Source organism: Taeniopygia guttata, chromosome Z (genome assembly GCF_048771995.1).
Source record: "Taeniopygia guttata chromosome Z, bTaeGut7.mat, whole genome shotgun sequence".
NCBI lineage: Eukaryota > Metazoa > Chordata > Aves > Passeriformes > Estrildidae > Taeniopygia > Taeniopygia guttata.
Genome location: NC_133063.1, coordinates 6983348 through 7005455, shown reverse-complemented (window position 1 = coordinate 7005455; position 22108 = coordinate 6983348). Strand labels below are relative to the sequence as shown.

General features: G+C 43.2%; 1 protein-coding gene across 6 annotated transcripts in view; it reads right to left on the bottom strand.

The window, feature by feature from the left end:
• The window catches only part of LOC100220878 (PH and SEC7 domain-containing protein 3), a 115158-nt gene that overhangs the window by 35980 nt on the left and 57070 nt on the right, over positions 1–22108 (bottom strand). For 5 of the 6 annotated variants that reach the window (XM_030257937.4, XM_072921916.1, XM_030257938.4 and 2 more), the window contains one exon: positions 863–906. In XM_030257937.4, the coding sequence (XP_030113797.4) occupies positions 863–906 (44 nt within the window). Of the gene's footprint in view, positions 1–862; positions 907–11202; positions 11666–22108 lie in introns of those variants that run through there. The other variant, XM_072921919.1, reaches the window with a different exon arrangement.

Sequence of the window (22108 nt, the reverse complement as noted above, 5' to 3'; positions counted from 1 at the left end):
GCAAGACCTATGGCAGTTGATAAAAACTCTAGAACAAGAGGTGCAGGAACATGCATTCGAGACATACACTGTTCCCAAGAAGGTAAGGTTTCAGATATGTAAATATGTGTAGGGAAATACCCTTGTATAGCTGAAACATACATAAGACATCGTTTTCCTATTTTATACCAAAATCCACTGTTCTGCAAGTGGCAAAATCAAGAGTAGACACTTCTGCACTTTCCTGGCATAACTAGACCACATGAAACCTAAGCACAGAGAAATACCAGTTTAACACAATCAGAAATTGAAGCTTTTTCTTGTCTGCAGCATTTACATAGTTAACAAGTGTTATCCTGTCAAAAGCAACTAAGGATTGGAGGGAGTGATATCAGACTTTGTCCATTTATCATCTTTCACATTAGGTTGTTGTCAAGTTATCCATAGTTAATCAGGAGATAAACCAAGACAATAAACCAACAGCAGGAAACTCAATCCAAGAAGTGTGGTTCTATTCAACAGTTCTGACACAATGAACAGAAAGATAAAGGGAGACGTCAACTTCTGTTTTATTTATGCAGCCATAGAACAACAGAGGATTTAATTTCTCTCTTTTCAGGCTGAAGTTTCCTACTAAATGAAATGTCCTCTTTCCTTACAAATGCAGTTGGCTCCTATTATTAACAACTCCCCTTGCTGGAGAAACAGATGATGCTGTATTGCCAGGTCATTCATTAGCAAGAAAAGCAAACTCATTATGTACGTTGGCTATCTTCTACAGGTTTTGGAGCCCACATACACAGACGGTGACAGGACGTATAAACAGATTACTACACAGGTACTACTGTTAAACTTCTAATTTCTACAACAGAAGTATACTTACACTGCCCATTCCAACTTCTCATTCTTGATTGAATTGTAGAGGGCCTACAAAGGGAGAGAAATGAGATGGAATTATTGTTAGACCCCTCCTACACATACATTAATATGCTGAGGAAAGATACCCAGCTAGTATCAGCAAGCAAGCGGTCTCTGATCAAGAAAGTCCTGTATCTGCTAATAGTAATGTGAAAATCTTCAGCAGAAATTCCACCTAAGAAAAAGATACTTAATGTGTGTTTTGAGATTACAGTCATTTTTCTCAAGTAATACTTTGGGGTTTGTGATTTGTGTCTCTTTAAGAACATAGAATCATGAAATACCCATGGAAGGGACCTTAAAGACCATCTAGGTCCAACACTGCTGCCATGGGTAGAAACACCTTTCACTAGGCCAGGTTACTCAGAGCCCCAGAACACTTCCAGTGATGGGCATGTACAGCTTCTGTGGGCAACCTCTTCCAGTGCTCACCACCCTCACAGTAAAGAATTTCTTCCTAACATAGACTCTAAAGCTATTCTCTTTCAGTTTGAAGCCATGGCCCCTTGCCCTTTCCTTATATGCATTTGTAAAAACTACCTGTAGGCTGCCTTCAGGGTCTGGAAGGCCACACTTAGATTACTTTTACACCTTCTCTTTTCCAGGCTGAAAAAACTCCGTTCTTTCAACCTGTCTCCATAGGAAATGTGGTCCATCCACCTAATCACCTTGGTGTCCCTGTTCTGGACTCACTCCAGCAGTTCCACGTCCTCCCTATGCTGGGACCCCAGAGCTGATGCAGGGCTCCAGGTGGGCTCTCTCCAGAGCAGAGCAGAGGGGCAGAATCCCCTCCCTGCCCTGCTGCCCACGCTGCTTTGGATGCAGCCCAGACACCTTTGGCTTTCTGGGCTGGGAGTGCCCATGGCTGGGTCATGTCCAGCCTCTCACCCACCAGCACCCCCAAGTCCTTTTCACAGGGCTGCTCCCCATCTGCTCATCCCCAGCCTGTGCTGATACCAAGGACTGGTCTGACCCAGGTGCAGCACCCTGAACTTGGTCTTGTTAAACCTTTTGAGATTCCCATGCACCTACTTTTCTATTTTAGCCAGGTTACTATGGACACCATCTCATCCTTCAGCTGGGTTTCACCTGCAGATATCCCGAGGGTGCATCTGATCCCTTCATCCATGTCATTAATGAAGGTATTAAATAGTACTGATCCCTGGTCAATGACATTGTGCCATTGACCATTACCTTCTGGATGTGACCATCCAACTACTTTCTTATCTGTCTAACAGTCCATGCATAAAATCCATCTCTCTGCAAGTAAGAGACAGGCATGTTGTTAGGAACTCTGTCTAAGGCTTTACAGAAGTTCAGATAAATGAAATGTGTAGTCATTCCCTTGTCCACTAACATGGACACTCCATCATTCAAGGCCACTGGGCTGGTCAGACAGGATTTGTCCTTGATGAAGCAGTGCTGGCTGTCTTGAATCCCTGTTCTCCATGTGCCAGAGCACAGCTTCTAGGAGGATCTGCTCCATGATATTCCCATGCAGGCAGTGAGGCTGGGAGGTTCCTGTTTGCCAGGGTTCTCCTTTCCACCCTTTTAAAAGATGGGTACCATGTTCCTCTTCTTCCAGTTACCTGGGACTTCACCAATACAATGGTGAATTCATGACTACAGTGACTTTACAAATACCACGGAGAGTGGCTTGACAACTACATCAGCCAATTCCCTCAGGACTGTGGGATACATCTCACTGGTTCTAACAGACTTAGGTACATTCTAGCTCCTCAGGTGGTAATGAACCTGAACTTTACTTAGTTTGCAAAAGCCACAAGACTATGGCATTGAAATTCAAAGTTCAGTCTAATTCCTGACAATCAATGAGACCTTTTGGTCAATGACTTTAATGGGGACTTTAATATTTCACCACATGGGCCAATGTGAGAAAATTTGCCAGAATAGCTATCCAAAGTCCCTAAGCTTCACAGACACCTGAATGCTTTCCCAGTCACACACCTAAACATAAAACATGATCCGTTTCTAAGTGCAAAACAGAAAATTAATGTTAAGCAACTTTTGAGCTTGAAAATCACTATCTGCGACTGATGTCCACTAACACTGTTCCTCTTTCAATTCATAGAAAAGGTGCCCAGTAAGTTTGACACCAGAGGTAACAGTTCTGTTTTTGATACAAGCCTGCAAAGAAAAGGGTCTGAAACCTGACTTAAAAAAACCCAAAAATCAAAAAACAAAACAAACAAACAAAAAAAAAGGCAAAAACAAAAAAAACAAAAAAAAACAAAAAAAAAAAACCAAAAAAACAACTGAACCCAGTTTCAGACAGCTGGGATGGATTTTTTTTTTTTTTCTGAAAGAAATTACATATATCAAATGGATAAGTATGTCTTATTTCAGCCCTCCATGAGCTGATGTATACAACGGATAAACCCCTGGTATTACCAAGCTAATGGAGCTCTTCAAATAGGTCACTTAACTCAAGTGAAGTATTTTGGTATGGAATGTCCCTGATTCTCACACGCATAATCTGCATTTGTAATTCACCTTATATACATAGCTAGATTTACTCCCTCTGGCACATAACTCCTACACAGCCTCAAAATATGTTAACGTGTAGAAGAACTGTTGATGCACATGATTAGCAAAAAGTAGCACATCAAGTATGAACAAGGCTGAAAATCACATACTATAATAGCTATGACATGATGCTCAACAGAAACAGTAACATTTAGATAGCCTTAATGCTGACCCAAACCAAAAATAACTCAGAAACTTAAGAGTTGAAATTAGTCTTCTGCATATGCCACAGCTGAATTCACATGAGCATATCCCACTCTTCATCCTGTCATCCACTGGCTCCTTTTTGAATCTGGAAGTCTTATTTGAAGATCCTTAATATTCAGCTCTGTGGAAATATGGCTTAACTGAACCATACACAAGCAGATCAAACATTACGGTGTAATTCACTTCAAGCTGATGCTACACAGGCAGCAACTCTTGGCCACAATGTGCACAGAAGGTAGGTTTCTCAGAGCCAATACAACAGATATGACCACAAAGAACACTTATGCCTCATCCTACTGACACTGAGCTAGCAAAGAGAGGTCCTCACCACTAACTTGAGCTTCACTGTGCCATTCAGAGAAATAAGATTAAGTATTTCCAAGTCTGGAGTTTTCACTGTTTCTACAGAACCTATCTTCTCTAAAGTTGTGTAAGGCACTGTGAACCAACGGCAAACAACCAAAGGTGAACAGATGGGCATTTCTGACAATTTGTAGGCACTCGCTTAATTTTCAGGTGAAAGCTATCAGGAGATTTTAAGACCACTCTGCAGAAAGAAAGCAAAAGAAAGAGTTAATATTTCTCCTGCCAGCTCAGCAGAATTAGACACAACACCATTTTTCTACACAAACCAAAGCTGATACTGGTTTCTGCAGTCACTGAGCATTTCTTACATGATTTGGCCAAAGCCCCTGTCTTATTCTTTGACTTGTTCTTTTCATCCTGGTATGACTAAAATAATCTCTTATATTCTGAGCCAGAAAATTACTCCAAATACAAAGCGAAGCGGCTGCATACTTCCTCCAGCTTTTCAGAAGCAGTTATTTTTTTCCTCATCTAGCCCAACGTGTTTCAGAAACAGCAAAAACCTGGCTTGAGGAAACACATTTGTTGTCCTCTGGCCCAAATGCCGACAAGATTGGGTCAAAACCTCTGAAAATTAACACCTGCCCTGTGCAGGTTTTTATGAGATTTCACTGCTAAGCACGTCTCTAGGGATCATTGCAGCCAAAGAGCAGAACACACAAAAGCAGCAGTCCAGATTGGTGCGGGGATAACAAATGCCCCAGGCTTCTGCCTTGTGAAAAGAGAGCTGTGTTTGTCCCAACCTTTACTAATAAGCCAGACATCATCTTTCTTCTTTAGGGAGTAACCAACACCAAACCAGTCATATGGCACACATCTGACCAAGGACATGGTGCCCCCCACAGACCATCAAACAGAGCCTGTCAAAAAGTTTCTGGTATTTACAAAACAGAAAGAAAACTGTACAGAGTATGCATAGCCCAGACAGCTGTGTTCTGTAAACCTGTGCATGTTCTGTGTGTCTACCAGGCATGTTCACTGAGACCTCAGCAAGCAGACCTCTCCAGGGATGCAAACACACGAGTTCTCATGCCTGTTCCCCAACCTACTCTCTGGCAGAGACTCTGGCAAGGCTGCGCACCTGCTGCTGGACTCACCCGCCTTTCAGAGCTGCTGTATGTCACTTCTCCAAAACAATTTCTAATTTAGCATTTTCCTGATGTCTGCCTGGGCTCTCATATGTTCCAGAGAAGCAAAATTTTTTCCTGCCGTGTTCTGCAAGCAGAACCATACATGTACAGCAACCTGCTCCCTGATTTACCTCATGCCTATTCCCCAATGCCCCGATTCAGACAGTAGCTCTTTTCAATAGACATTTTTTCCAGAGTATGACTAAATCAAACAAACTTGGAGACAAGCACTTAAATTCTTTACTAAATTGCAACAAAGCTCACCAGAGATTATGGCATGGTCATGACTCTCACGCTACTTAGCTAGCTGCAAGGACAGATTTTATTAACTCATGTTTTCTCTCTGGGAAATGGAGAGAAAAAAAAAAAGAGCTCTAATTTGAAGCACTCTTACAGATTGACAACAAAACAATCACCACTTCCTACCTGCTAACCTGGGAAGTATTTGGCAAATTTGTTGTGTAAGCCACAAAGAGGAGGTTGATCCACAGCAGTGAATGATAGAATGAATATTGCACAGATGTCATCTTCCAAGCTGGACTGCTACCAGTCAGTAAGTGGAAAGACCTTCTATCTCTTTTGTTACCCAAGGCTACTCTGAACAGGATCCAAACCCCCAGATACCAACTACTCAGCAGTGTCTGACTTCAATGCTTTGACTTTTTATCCCTGGTCCTTACAGCTTACAGCTTTCCCCTTTCTGGTAAGTGTTGATCTCTAGGTACATCACACCTCAGGCTCTGCATGGCTATACACTCCTTGGAGAAACAAGTGCAATTCTGAAGGCAGAATAAAAGACATTGACTGCTGCATAAAGCAGAACAGCAGGCAAAATCATAGGCACCTTCCTTGTTTTAACTCCAGTGCTGTCTCCTACAGTTCAAATCTAACCCTTAGAAGACTGAAGTATTAAAAAAATGAGATTTGTTATGTGTTTGTGGGATTTGCTTGTATTTGCTTGTAGGCAAGAAACACTTTCCTTTTTAAGTGGAAGGCTGTAACTACTGCAGAACTCCACCCCCATTTCCCCTTTGGTAAGCAAGTGGGTCCACAAAAACCCCAGATTTTCACAAGCTCTCACTAGTTGGTACTTTTATTTTATTATAAAGAAAAGCAAAACTATGGAGAGCATGCTCCTGAAAAGTCTGGTTTATTTTACAAAGCTACCAAGAGAAAAAAGGTCATTCACCACCCTCATATTCCTCAAAATCTGGTCACATGCACGAACCACTGGACCCATTTAAAAAGGCTGCTCTTGTCACCTGCCGGCTGCCAGTGATGCCGTGAGTCAGCCTCTGCATGCAGAAGCAGTGCACAAAAGAAAGGCACAACCAGGTGTGTATGCAGGGAGAAGGACACAGCAAACCACGCAGATACTGAGAGTGGTAAATCATCTAAGTTACAGGTAGACACAGGGCCCCCAGAGCCTGGCCAGCAGGGTGCAAGATGCTTGAAGAGATCCCAGAGCACTGTACAATTCCTCCCCTTTAAAAGCAACATAGGGCTGGCTCTTGAAGAAAGCTACTGATTTTCTGTTTGCACTAGCCCATGCAGAAAAGCCTGCCAAGAGGGAAAAGAATATACCACACATTTTTTACACCTGCTCCACGCACAGAAGAGGAGCCAGAAACACCTGCTGTGAGCTGGTAAATAGGCAAAACCAAAACTAAGTTCATAGAGACAGCAGGGATGACCCAGACTGTCTTTTCCAGTTCTTGTCTCCCACGGTCTTTGCTTGCATCCAGCTCCTCCCTGATTTTTGGAGTCATTATTGGAGGGATGATCATCTGATCATTGCAGCGGATAGCCTGGGTGGCTTTTGATGCCCTCAGAACAGGGATGCACATGTGTTCTGAGCCAGGCCTTTGCCACACTTCCCTGCTGCCACTACCAGAAGCAGCCCTGCCTGGATACACTTCTTCACTCCAGCTGATAATGGCATGGTTGACTTCAACCAGCAAGGAAGCCCCAGAAACACGTGAGGGCAAAGACATGTCCAGTCTTTGCAGTCACAGCACCTCTCCCAGTCACTCAGCACCTGTCCATTGGCTTTGCCCTTTGGAGCTGAGCAGTCAGATAGGCATCAGCTCCAGCTGCTGCCATATCTGCTTTACAGGAGGGAGAAAGAACAACTGAAGTAGCAGAACCCTACAAAAAATAAAACAGGTTCTAGAGGCAACAGATACCAGAGTATCTGTTGCATGGAGTCCTAATAGCTGTTAATGTGCTCATCCTTTGGACCAGGGCATAGCTCAGTATCACTGCCTCCTGCCAAGTCTGCATGCAGAGCTATATTGGTTGCTATATATCACTCGTAGCTTGCTGTTTAGATCACTATCTGAAGGCTGGCCCTCACTCAGAATACAGATCTACACTACTCCACCACCTGCTATTTGCCACCCTCCTTCAAAACCCTGATCTTGACATTTTCTCCTGTCCTCATGTACAGATCTGTAACACCTGGCAAAGGGAGGATAAGGGTTCTGATCACTGAGTGCCTGTAGCTCATTGCCAGATTCAAAGCCCACACACCCTCAATTTCTCATGCATTTTCCCTCTTCTGATGGGGATGCAGCAAGGATGCCAGAATAGTACCCCAAGAAGCCTGTGCATTAGTGCATGGCATCACATGTCTGCTGATACTGCTCTCAATTTTAAATTCCACTGGTTTGTACAACAAACGTTCTTCTAACAAGCCAGCATACATTATTCATAGAACAGCACAGAGCTGTTCAGCAGCATATGGAACTGATGAATGCTGTTTTGGTGTAGGAGGAGATAGGGTTGATAGGAATGTTTTAGAGGGAAGGAAAGGAGATCATTTCACCCAGGGAATTTCAAGTGCGTCACCAACTGGAGGAGAACATTTAGAAGAGAAACTCCTCTGTTAAAAATCTGGTTTGTATGGAGAAGGAGGGGGAGGGGGAAAAAGAAAGATTGTGCCAGATACATCATAACACAGAAAAGGATGGTTAGCTGTGGCTCCAGAGACCCAAGAAATTATTGCCACACAAGAAATGCATCCTCTGTATTAATACATACAGCTTGCTTTAAAAGATTCTTTTTCTGCACTTGCTGAAGTGTTTAACCAGTGCTATCATAAAGGCAGCATATTGAATTATTACAGATAAATAGAGAAAAGGCTAGAGAAGTACTTCTTGATAGTGGAGCCCCTCCACAGCCTATTTTTACACAGCCTATTTCAAACTGTTTTATTGGCCCTGTGCATTGGCAGGCAGGACAGGTGCAAAACACTTGGCAATTCAGTCCCTGGCTGCAGGAAAAAAGTCTGTCAGAAAAAGAGACTACAGAGCATGCTGGGTCACACGGATGATCCTAAGATCCTCTAACTCACCTTGCATGTAGTCTGGACTTGAGCCTGCCCTCCACAGAACAATGGTACAGAATTCACAGTATCATTTTCACAGGTTCTTCTGCTGGCATAAAGCTTTGGTACCTGCCTATAATACACATTCAGGATGCATCCCCCCTAGTGAAGCCTGTCCACAGAGAGGCACTGCCTGATGTGAGTCAAGGAGATAAAAGATACTTGGGATACCTAGCTTCTCTGACACTGGCAGCAGGCAGACCTCATCTGCAGGCACCATGCTGGCGCTTTGTTCATACTAAAGCATGAGGATACACAATACCCTCTAGCTTACCAAAATAGGCTGAGTCATATAAGTGAAAAGTAAAAGAGGAGTATGTTTCTGAGGCACAAATGGTTTAAATCTATCTTCTGTCCAATGTTAGCTGAAGCAGTCCCAGAAACAGGTCTTGAGCACTGAAATCATTTTATATGAAGAGCAGATAAAATACAATGCAGTCCAGACACAAAGAGGGAGACACACCCACAGAAATATGAAGTCTACATACCAAACCTTACTTATGACTGAGGAGATCTACATGGCATCAGTGTCCTGAAAAGCCCAGCTAGAACTGAAGACATTTCCTGAGAAGTGATGCACACACACATATGCACAGTTACACTAATAAAAAGAGCTTTGCCACACTACAGATTAAAAACCTCCAGGTTCTTCAACCAACACAACAGTATCAAAGAGCCAAGGCTCAGTTATAAATTGGTTCTCTAAATCAGCAATGTCTTAGCAAAAAAAAAAAAAAAAAAAGTGCAAAGATCAGAAGGGGGAACAGAGAGATGGAAAGAACAGAACTGACCAAAATCACAACACCAATCACTTGCAGAGCCAATTGTCATCTTATCAACCAGGCAAGCACCACTGAAGAGAATGCAGGGATCTTCTCAGCCCTCCATAACACAGCTTTTACGCATCTCAGACGCCCTACAGATACAAAAACCTTTGCTTGAAATAAAGAAACAGTACAATAAACTGAAACGAAGCTGCAGTGTTCTTTCCAGCATATTGAGATAGGCAGGAAAAGAAGTGGATATCTCTCAAATAGCAACCTGCATCACCTAAAAGGAAGAAAAGTAAATTCCAAATTCCACAGAGGAATGAACACAGAGCTTTCATTACTGCAGTAGTTAACTGTGTCAGACACCATCCCTGGGAGAAAGTCCCTGCCCTGAGGACGCTACACCATGCATACAGAGTAGACACAAAGCCTGGGAGAGGAAGATATAAAGATTAAGTAATTCATCCAGTGTCAAAAGACTTGAGTTTTTATCATATGCAGGAGAGTTTTAATGTACAAATCCTCCCACCAAATACTGTGCAATTATTCCCATGCTTAGGGTGAAAGTGATCACAAGAGCAGGGTCCCAGAGCACCTGCAAGATGCAGCCTTTACTTTGACATTTGTTGACATACTGCATCAGCAACAGCCTGAAAATGATGGCCATGACATTTCTCTGCCCTAACTCAATAATACACTATTTCTTAGACACAGTTTATAAGGTCCTGAAAACAGAGGCTCACTTAATTGAACTGAAAAAAATACTTGACATTTATTTCTGTTTGCAAATCACCCTGTGATTTAAGTTACACAGCTCAGGCTCTAAAATACCACACAACCTGTAAGCTGGCAGAGAGTGTTTTGCTAGGAACTACCATGCAGCAAGCACTGGGGTCTTTTCACCACGGCAGAGCAGAGGTTTCTCACAGAACAGATCGGAGATTTAGGGAAGGCACACCACAGGAAGATCCATGCATGATGCCTGCTTTGTATGCACATGGACCCAAGGCATAGTTAAACACTTGGTAGATGCTTTGAAATATTTCACCCTGATTCAGCACACCTTTGCAAATGGTTGTATCTTTTAATCCCAAGGTCACAATCAACTGGCAGTAAGAATGAAATACGAGGCTTATTTTTATCACCGCATAAAGTTCATCTGACCCTTGGAGACATGGAGCACCTTAGAGAGGGAGACAGGTCTTAAAGCACTTACCAGGAGTTCCTGAGTGCCTCTCCATTATTGTGTGGGAGAGAGGGATTAGGCAAGAAAAGAGATATTGCATGGCGTGGGGGCTGTTTGCTTAGGAACTGAATAACTGGGCTGGGCTGGGTGAGGTGATGCTGCACACAGTCACAGGGAATAGCCTGTGCTATCAACCATTACAATACACTAATGTATTCCTATAAATGCACAAGCAATGCCTTCCTAACAAATACTTGACAGCAGTATTTAATCATGCATGCAATTTAGACGGTATTTTCACCTAGCACTTGCACCTACTAAACCACAGAGCTGCAGATAAGGACTAAAAATGATTTTTCTATAGAAAACAACTCCCATTAAACAAATAATCCCAAGGACATCACCTGCCAACTCTGGCATATTTCCCAAGAGTAGAGCTCCAACCAGCACTGTCACTAGCAAGTTTTCCCTGTTTACTACTGCACCAAGCTCAGTGACAGGGCATTCAACTAAGACCTCATCATTATAACACCAGAGCTCTTTCACCTTCAGGTCTCTCCTCATATGCAGAGATTTTTTTTCATGACCTGACAGCAGTTTTCTGATCACTGCAGACCATCCAGAGCTCTTAACTCCTGCAAAGCGTAACCTTTTCCCAACACCAACCCCAAGCCTAAACAAGCAAAACGCTACTAATATTTAGTCATTTACCTTGCTTTCTTTAGTAGAAAACTCGGAGGAGTTGGATATTTTCATAGATTTTGACCGATGGGACTGCCGCCAGAGAGATTCTTCTCGGGAGTATTTCACCGAACCTGTGGCTCTCACCCGGACTTTGCTGGTGCTCTGAACACTGTTAACTCCAATCATTTCCAAAAGTGAGGGGACGGGATAGGAAAGAAGAAAGCTAATGAAACTTCCCAATCCCCTGCAGAGGAACTGGAAAATGTCACGACTGGAGAGCCCAGGCTCAAGCAATCAGTGTTTGCTTAAAGCACACTAGGCTGTTTTCTCCAGCATCTTCAGGCACAGTGTATGGAGCCAGCCTGATTGTTCCAGGCATTGCTCACGTCACTGGATGGGAGAAAAAAAAAAGAAAAAGAAAAGGAAGACGCTGATAGAAACTCCTCCCCTGCTCTGCTCTGCTCCCCTCTCCAGCATCAGCTCCCCCTTCACACACACACCAACAGTGAGAGGGAGAGAGGTGGAGAGAAAGATGCTGGTACAAATGCCAGCAGATCAAGCAAGATATTATTTTCAGTTCATGCAGCCACAATTCCCTGTCTGCAATAGCCTGCCATGCTCATTACTGCCTGCAATAACAAAGAACACTGTAAAAAGAGTCTTCAATCACCTGCCAGAAGCTACAGGCTTCTGGATGTGAGAAATACTGATGGATTCCCAGAGCACTGGAGAAATGAGTGAAAACTTACAGCACCATGACAAAGTACTGGCAAGCCCCAGAGAGACAAATCAGAAAATTTCCACAACTCAGTATTTGCACTCACTAGCCAGAGTCCTTGGGGTGCCTTCCCAAAGTGCAAGAGAGAGCAAGACCACTTTCATACTCTTAAAGGGGCTTAGGGGAAAAGAGATGATTTTCCCAAGGTGATCAGTGCAAACCAGCGGCAGAGGAGGTGCGAACAAGCAGCTAGGAAGTCATCTCCCCACTCAGCAGCCAGGAGAGCTGTATCCATACCCCCACACAGGCAAACCACATGCTCCAGTGGCTAACCCCACAAATGATGCAGCTCCCAAGTGGCACTCTGTTTCTCCCTCATGGCAAACCCATACAGCCTAGTGATGGGAGGGCCACTACCACTGCCAGAGGCACCATCCAACCAACACGAGCCTGGCTCCAGAGGCTAGGCACGCTCTCTTTGCCTGGAACCACCTGCCTTCATGCAGGGGACAAGGGGAGGCCAATGCCAGAAGGAGCTAGTAGTCTTACTGAGGGGTGAATGCACTAAATACAGGAAAAGAGAGACATTTACCTCAATGTTGCAAAAGCACCATCATTTCTGGCTCCTGGAGACCCAGAGTGCAGCAGACTGTGCATTGCCATGGCAACGTGCTCCAATGTGAGAGAGAGATTGCTCTGCTCTACTCTGCTCAGCACAGGATCGTGGCAGCTGCCGACACACACCGCACAGGCGGAGCAGCTTGTGTGAGCAGCAAGGGAGAAGTGGACAGTGGGGACCTTGCGCCAAACCCAGAAAAGGCAAACAGGTGGTGCAGAGGGTGCATGAAGAGCTGGAAGACTCTGCAGCAAGGCTAACACCAGGTTCAGCAGCCTGCCCCACACCATCATATCACAGGCAAGGCAAGGACAGCAGCAGCGGTGCTGGGCTGTGGAGGACATGAGGGCTCACATCCCATTCACACCCTCACACACGGAGCAAGTCTGCACGCAGACAGCAATGAGGCAGCACTGCCCTGGCATGCTGACATGAATGTCCCATGCTGAGCTACTTCAGACAGCCAAAAACTGGGTGAAGAGGCTCCACTCTCTATTCACATCTGAATCCTGTTCCATGTCTGCCAAGCCATGTGAAAGCAAAATGAGAGTTTTCATACCCCATGTCATGTGCCCAACAGCACCCCGGGTTAATAAGATGCATATAAATTGATGGACTTTACCCTGGTTACATCTTCCCAGACTCTTACAATCAGAAATTTACATCCTTACAGGGCAACTGGCTAGACAGCCACATGATGGTCCTAGGTCCATTTTGCTCACAAAAGATGCTGCTGTCCCTCCAGTATGAAGCAGCCTTTTTGATAGCATTAACCCTTTGCTAATGTTGTTCCCAATGATGCTACAAGGTGTTCATCTTTCTCACAGACTGTAAAAGGTGTGGACCCTGCTGAAGGAAAACAGTGGAACAGGGAACAGGTTACCTAAATATCAACACAAAAACTGTCCCTGGGGTGGGAAACTTCTGATTCCTTACAGATTCTGCCTCCATTCTGCTTGAGGCACAAATAACTTCCATTCTGGCCAACAAGAAAAATATATTTTCATTTCCACCACAGTCAGATCTAGCAAGCCCATCACTACCTCTCACATTAAGATCAAACCCAAAATGTGCCCCTTTTTACACAAATCTGTCATTGCTAGATGATAACTGAAAAGAACCTTTTTCTCTGGCAATAATCATGCTCTGAGTTACTTCTGTCACTTCGCTGAAAAGATTTTATATTACTTAACCCATGTGAAATTATCCACTGCTTGTGCGAAAGCTTTTCAAAGAAAATCTCTTCTTAGAGGAAATTTGCACTGCAGTCAAACCGCTCCAGATGAGCTAAGCAGCAGGTCCTGACAGGTGCTACGTAAATGGCCACAAATCAGTCTCTATCCTAGCAGCCCCCTGCCTAGCAGATTATTCTTGCTCTCAGATTTATAGGGCCGACTCCCTAAGCACTCTCAACATATCTGAAATAATTATACTCCCTAAATATCACACACAGACCTAGGCCAGTATCAATTATACAGAGCAATTTTATTATTAAATACAAACTAGACTGAATCAAAGCAATATTTCTTTTCTCTTGTGTTACCCACAGCACCATCACTGCTGCCTAACTGCAGCAGTTCATCTAGCACTCTGAGCTGAATTTAGCAGATCCTCAGGTAGGACAGCAACCTTACTTCAGAAAGGAACAAGTCTGTTTCTGCAGCAGTCCAAAACTCCAAGGATGTTCTTTCTTCAGTATTTTCTGAGAAAATACTTCTCAGCTCACACTCTCCCGAAGACAGCCTCCTGAGAGAACATATTTGAAGCCTTAAATATCTTCAGACTGGGGATTCAGTCTAGATTTCATCAGTGTCCCTGATTTTCATCTGCAAGTGATAATACAATCTTGTACTCCTGACTGAGCCAGTATTCTGTGTACACACTTACTGTTATTCTGGGGAAAGGCCAAGCTTTGACACTAGAGAAGACCCACCATTTTAGAAATTAGCAGGCACATAGGATTGATTTATGTCTGTAACTGAGCAACAGGAATTTCTGAGGGAAAAGTGTTTTGAGGGACAGAGGGATAGAAGGGACGTTTTTAAAGAGGGGCTGAAATGGCAGAAGTATCAGAAAAATCATAGGTCACCACAGCCAGGGGACTCTCCAACTGTGTCAAGAATTCAGAATCTTCCTCTTGTTCAGAGGTCAAGCAAAGAGGTGGTAGAAAAGGGGTAGAATGTAAATATTCGTTTAGTCAGTGACACAACTGGGGTGACCAAAAGGACTGTGACCCTATATAGGGACCTTCCCTATCAGTTCCTCTAAGAAACAAACCATGAAACAGCAGGAAAATTTAAAAATTTGAGTCAAAACGAATGCAGAAGCAGAAAACCAGAGTTACTATTATTCCTTCCATCCCATCCTTTTAAAACTATACAAAAGATTTTCTCTTGTCATAAGGCACTGTCAGACCCCATCACCCACAGAGGAAATGGGCAGCTGTTCCAATTTACCCTGAAATAAGCTCCTTCCCATCTGTTCCTCCCACTAGTCAAGTTTCCCTGGGAGGCAAAACATACTCAGTCCTTGCTTGGTCTTCCTAATGTCATTCAGCGAATCAACAACACAAGAAAAACTGCAGAATTCAAAGTAAAATTCAATACTGGCTTTTGGGTTACAAACCTAAGGACCACATTACTGTATCTGAAGAACTCCAAAGTCCTCAAATAGAGTCACAGGAATCCATTAGAATCATTTAAGCCTGATGTCAGTAACAAATACAAACAACACAAGCTGACAAAATGCATAAACACATGCATATCAATTACTAAAAATATACCCTCAAAAGCCAGTAACATATTTGTGCAGCACAGAAAGGCAGAACTACTTAATACTGCCACTAAATGCTGTTTGTTAAATAAACAACAATAATTAAATCTTTCCTTCATCCTTCATGTTTCATTCTTTCATGTTTTTTTTTCCTTCTCCCCACAACAGTAAAGAAGGGGAAAGTAAATTGTGATGGATAAGCTACTCTTATACAATGGCTACAGAACTAGAGCTTAAAACTGATCAACAGTTAAATTCCTGTAATGTTCAGATAACAATTTCTGAGGTCTGCTGACTAGGGGGAGCTGACAATCAACATTAAATGTCTCCTGTGAACGGCAGAAATACTAGAGCTACCACTTAATTTCTACATTCACATGCAACCAGGTCAACAGGAATCTTAGCAGAGTAACAGCTGGAATGATGGGAAAATGATGGATGACTGCATGAGGGCAACTGAACTATCTCTGGTTTAAGTTACATGAGAAGAAGGCAAAAAAGAGCATCCACAGCCAGCAGCTCATGGTCACAGCACAAGTCTTTACAACTGACTTTTTACATCAGTAAGCACCTAGAAATGAGCAGAATGACAAAACCACAACAACTGGTGGAAGATCAAATAAATCCTGGTATCACTGTATCTCTGGGATCTGGCATTTTGTGCCAAAAGAAACCACTCCTAAGGTAAGTGCCCTGCTGAGAATGACAGATCACAGCTTTAATGGAAACAAGCCATTGGATAATAACAGGGATGCAAAGAAATCATGCACCCTTTTATCCTGATCAGCACTGCATGTGAAGAGATGTCTTCAGCCATCTTCATGTTCCTCGCAGCAGATCCGAAAACAGCTGTTTCACAGACTAGCTGTTTTACTTCCTGGCAAAGCACTGGAGTATCCAGGGGAAAAGTTCCTCTTCTTGAGTCCTCCTTTTAGGAATTATCATCTGCTGTCAACAGAGCTCACAGAAATTAAGTGAGCCATACAGTAGGCAGACTAACACAGACCACCAAGTTCCTTAACTTAAAGCTGATAAATGTAGCTACAGTAAAGAGCAGCACTACGAAAAAATCCATAAAAGCATCAAAACCCTAAAATTCTGCATAGGTGTGACAGAAATCCACAGTAAAGTGATTAAAGAAGTGATGCAAAGTATACAAACTATCACAGATCAGCTGCAAACAATCTCTGCCTCTGTCCCTGCAGTGAGCATGCGTTGAGTCAACATCGCTGAAACAAACCTCTCACCCTAGAGATCTGCATTAAAAACAAAAAAGGAAAAAAAAAAGAAAAACTACCACCCTCCTAGGCTTCTCTCTGACTCAAACAGCAAACACAACGTCAAAAAAAAAGGAAAAAAGGAAAATGAAGGGTAGGACAAGGAAGTTGGGGATGAGAGGAAGCAGGTGAAGGAAGGAAGAAGGCAAAAGGATGAGGGCAAAAAGAAAGAGAAGGGGCACAATACGGAGAAGTGTGAGAAGAGACGGGGAGGAAGGAAATTGAGGCCACTCTAAGATCCATACAGGTTGTAAGTCAGTGCCAGGTGTGGCTGTAGGAATTGCACTATGGAAGAGGGGAAAACAGGCACAGACTTTGACACACCTTTTCTCCACAATTCCATATACCTATGGAGTCATGTCCAGCTACCTTGCCCCAAAAGCAGATTAAAACCTTCCTACTTCTCTTGACACCTTCCAGAACCCATCTGTCAACAGGGCAGAAAACTAGTGCCTTGGATTTGCCCCATACTGGTACAAGGATCTTGTGAATACTTAATCACCCAAGAAAGTGTGAGTTTGGAAGGAAACAAAATACTCCATTTAACAACACAGGAAAGGAGAAAAAAAAAAATCCAAATTTAAGGAACAGCCTAATACTCTTGTTTGAAAGAAAACAGTGTAACTGGGTCAGAGAGAGAATAGTCCAATACTACTTGAAAAGTGTGGCGACAAGCAGAAGGAATACCAAAGATTTATTCAGCAATAATCCTAAAGCTTGTGGAAGGAATGTTCTCTCTTCTTCTTCTTCTTTTTTTATTTTTTTTTTTTTTTTAGATATGGTATAAATTATATTCGTACTCTTCCTTCCCTTGAGATGCAGCACAGAAGTTAAATTTCAAGCAGATCAGTGGGTGGAAGATCAAAGAATGTTTTTCAGAATTTGTTTTCTACCTACATGGAGGTGGGAGTAATAAGTCATAGGGACCAAAATGTATGTATGACATTGTATTAGAGAATTCCCAGTCTGAAAAGAGCCCAAAATTCCTCTTTTAATGTGGCAGAGTGCATTCCTGGAGACTACCAGTCTGTATCCTCCACACTTGACAGCTGACATTCATCCCTGGGACCTGCTGTGCATTTCAGTCATAGCCAGAGACAAGCTGATGGCCTTGGCTATCTAACAGGCTGGAGAAGTCAAGTAATTCCCTTGTCTGATCAACCTGGACAAGACACTACAGACAGCTTGCCTCCACAGATGAAAATTAACCCCTCAAATGTTCATTATGAGGCTGGTATTGAGCCACATAATGGCAGCCAGAAGCAATGGAAATTCTTAGCTGACTCTGCCTGGGTTTCATTCCTTGCTGACCCAAAAGCCTGGTAGGCCAGGTGAGACCTTTTGAGTAACAACTGGAAAGTAAAGAGGTGAAAGGTTGAAGGAGCAAAAAATAATTCAGAGAAATGCAGGTTGTCAAAGCAGAACAGGTCCATCCTGAAATCAGCCTGCTTCCTAAAATAAGCAATCCCTTGTACCACCCCTAGATTATGCAGAGCAATCCTAATTCTTGGATCACCTTTAAAAAATGTTATGTTTTAAGCCTTGTTTAAAGTTCTGCTTTCCCTGCTCAGAGACAGCTGGTATTAGGCTTCTGCTATTATAAGGCTTTCTTCAACTCAGATCTGGGTTTGACTTGAGAAAAAATATATAGATTATAGATTTTTCTTTTTATATGCACTGAGCTAAGTTCCTGAAATGCAAAAAGAAAATATATTTGCATTTCAACAGGGCAGGAAAGTGTCAGGAATCACTGTAATTCAAGGGACAAAAGCAATACCCACACCATCATAACCTGGTCCAATTATCAGTTCTCCACTGGCATGCTTTTTAAATGGTTATTGCTCTTGAATAGGACAAATGACAACACCCAAAAAAAAACCCACGTTGAAGAAAACAAAGGTTATCATGGCAGGAAGGTTCTAAGCAAGGATGGAGAAGAGTGAAGACAAGCCAGGTGTTCCCTACAGTCACCTACAGTTCCCTATAGATCTGTGGCTCCTCTGAGAGTGAAAGCAAAGTATGTTTCACAAACAACGTTCTAAAACAAGGATTAACAATTTAATCCTGCATTCCCTGACTTTTATACTGCCAGATTAGACTCTGTTGTCTTCTAGCAGCTGAAAGGAGACTTCTGTAACCAATCTTCTATTTCATACAGATAAAAACAGCCCAAAAATACTATTTCCAACAGAAGTATTTTTTATGAGAAAAAACTTTACTTTGGGGAAGAAACAAAGAGGCAGAGCTCTGTCTTATTCAGTGAAGTAAAGAAACTTGGTCCTCTCCTTCCTCTGCCCACTGCTGAGGGTGTTATAGCAGTCAATTGAGTCTTCCTGGGGCCATTCTGGCATGCTGTCACAGGCTCTCACTTCCCCAGCTTCATCAGGCATCCCTCGAAGGTGGGAATTTCTTGCCAAAAAGCCACAAAACGGATGAAGTACAGAGACTGCTGATGAGAGCAATTAGGGTACACACAGCAGTCCAATTAGTGTGAGTTCCTCTCTGCAAAGGGGAGCTGAGGAGAAGTTAGCCACCTGATGCTCATTCTCTCTGCTAAATACCTGAAATGATTGGAATGGATGAAGTAAGATGCCAGTAATTCTCTTTAAATTGAGTATTTGCTTTGGAAGGCTTTCAAAGGGAATTAAAAAAAAAAAAAAAAAGAGAGGGAGAGCAAGAGGAGGCAGAAAGACAGTGGCAAAACCACCCCGCAATTACAGTGCAGGGAACTGACAGCAACATGAGATAAACCCTACTTTGCAGCTTCTATAGGAAATTACATATCCCAGGAATCCTAATCAAGAATTCAGATCATGTAGGAAATTAAGGAGGACGGGTTCTTCAGAAGAGTTCAGCACCAGCAACTCCAAGTTAATTTGGTCACTTCATTACAGTGTTTCTGCAGGAGATAAGGCCTACCCAAAAAGCAGTCTTTGAGAAAAAGCAGATCTTTTATGAAGGATTGGCATCTTATCTCCACCAGCAGTGTCCCTGAAAGGATGAGTCTAGCCAAGTGCATCCCAGGTATCTCAGCATGATGGAGGTTCCCAGGCAGTACAATAGGTCAGTGAAGAGCTACCACCTCCTACCAGAAAACACACAGCCAGGTATGACTTCCCCACTTGATGTCATGGGGCATCACCACCACCAGTCAGCCCATGTCAGAGGTTGGGTGATGCCAGTGAATCCATGAATGAGGTGTGTTGGATGCTGTAAATGCATAACATTTACTTATGCACGACAGCTGGTACTTTGCACACAGCCTAACAACAGAGTACTCCTCCCAGAACACTGCCTAACAAAAGCAGGGATCCATTTCCTCAGTGATGCCTTCTTGCAGGCTCTCTGTGGACCACGGAAGACATTTTCTCTATTTACATATGAAAGGCCTTGTTAATGCTATCTTCCTGGAGTGGACTCCCACACACCTTGTCTCAAGATGACAAGAGGAAAATATTGTGGCCAGCACCATACCAGCACTTTATTTATGGGGACCACACTGCCCTCAGGCATTGAAGCAAGAATGTATGGCCAAAATTAGGCTCTTTCCAAGCCAATCTCCTCCTCATTCCAGAAAATCTCGTGAAGCCCAGCTCTGAACAAGGCTACAGTCACACAGTATAATTCCCTAGCATATAATTGTGAAGATGGTATCACTACAGAAGATTAAAGCTGGTGTGAGCATGTGAGAAATAAACCACTCCTACACTGTCATCATGAGGTTCTTGACACTGCCAAAATGTCAAGACAGATTTTGTTTTCTTTCCAAGGAGGGAGATCCTAGCCGTGGCTTCCCTTTCTACATATATATGTGTGATGAATACTCAAATATTACAAGCAGACCCCATGAGGAGAAGTGCACTTTTAATCACAGTTTGGCGTATTTGTCTTTATGAGCCCCAACTGTAAAAGCAACCTCGGATCTGACTAAAGGAGTGAGGAAAAAGGCAATGATTCTTTGTGCAGACAGGTGTACAAAAGCAAAACCTTGTTCAATGTCAAATGAACAGACAGCAAGATACAAGGTGAGGAAGATCACATTAGCATTTCTTATTTCTACTTTCAAACCAGAGTGAAATAATTTGTTGTCAAAGTACAACTAGTGACACACAGAGAATCAGGTCATGAAGGCCTTGTGGTTTGTACAAAAAGTGTTCTCATTGTTGGAAAAAAACTTAATAAAACATAGAGATAGCTCTCCCATGGAGGTGAAAGAAAGGAGTAACTTGATCCAATGTCCGAAGTTTTCTGAGGCTGATCACACAAAAGCGTGTCCCTCCTCACGTGTTAATGTCTGGCCCTTGATGTGCTATTTTCCTATCCAGACAAAACACTCAGGGACACACTCCACACTCAGGGTGAAGGGATTGACTGAAGGTGACATCTGACTGATGCCTGTCGACCATCTGTCCTGGATAGCACAAGCATTTGCATTTGCACCCCGGACTCTGGGAACTGGATCCACAATGAATGCTGCACAGAGCTTCACAAGCCCTGGAAGAACACCCGGCTCTCCACAGCCTTCCTTCCCCTCCACCACTGCTCAGCTTCACTCTGGGGCTCAGCAGAGCTGCAGAGGTTCACACAAGGGTGCAGCAGGGCCATGAGGAGAATGTGGAGAAACTGCAGAGGCAGAAAAGCTCACTTGCTTCACCACGTTAGGCACCAGTGGGTGCTCAGGACCTCACTCCCACAGGGATACACTGCCACCCTGTGGAAACCACTCTTCCTCTCCCAGGCAGCTGGGCAAGGATGCAGGGAGAGGCTTGCAACCTCACCCATGCTCAGTGGCTACACAGCTAATGCACCAGCAAGCCACATGCACTTTGGTGCTGTGCTGAAGAGGTACAATGAATTTCATTTATTAAGACTAATGCAAAAATTTATTTCCGCTGATTCTTTCTAATCTCACATTTAGTGACAGAATGGCTGCTGTGAACACAAGTAGCACAATTACTCGTACTCACTCCACTCCCCTCCACCAATAAATTAAAAAACAAGGATTAGTTTATCAAATCTTCTTGGGCGCCAACTCTGTCCCAAAGACATCAAGGCAGCACACAGAAAAGGGCAGAAAGCCTGAAGCAACATGGGACACCAACTCCAAACTTCTTCTGTCTGTCTACATCCAAAAAATCCTGAGCCCTGGTATTGCTTTGGGTGAAGAGTCAGACATCCCTAGCATTAGCAGGTGAGCACTAAACACGAAGGTACAACCCCAACTGTATAATTCTGTGAGCAGGAAAACAAACAGCAGGAGCACCATTGGAAGTCTCTTGTCAGTACAGTCAGGTTATTTAATCAGGTTATTTAAAATAGTCTGGAGATCTATTTATTCAGTAAGGGCTGTAATTAGCCTGCAAATTAATCTCAACACATCCTTCTATGGCAAACAGAGAAATGAGATTCCTTGGGGGAAAAAGTAATTTAAGTGTGGCTGTTGACAGATATACAGATTCAAAAATTAAAGACATTAAATCTAAAATTTAATATTTCCCATTGCTTAGTAAGAACTGAAGCAGGAGGGGCCAACAAAAATCTCCTTGAAAA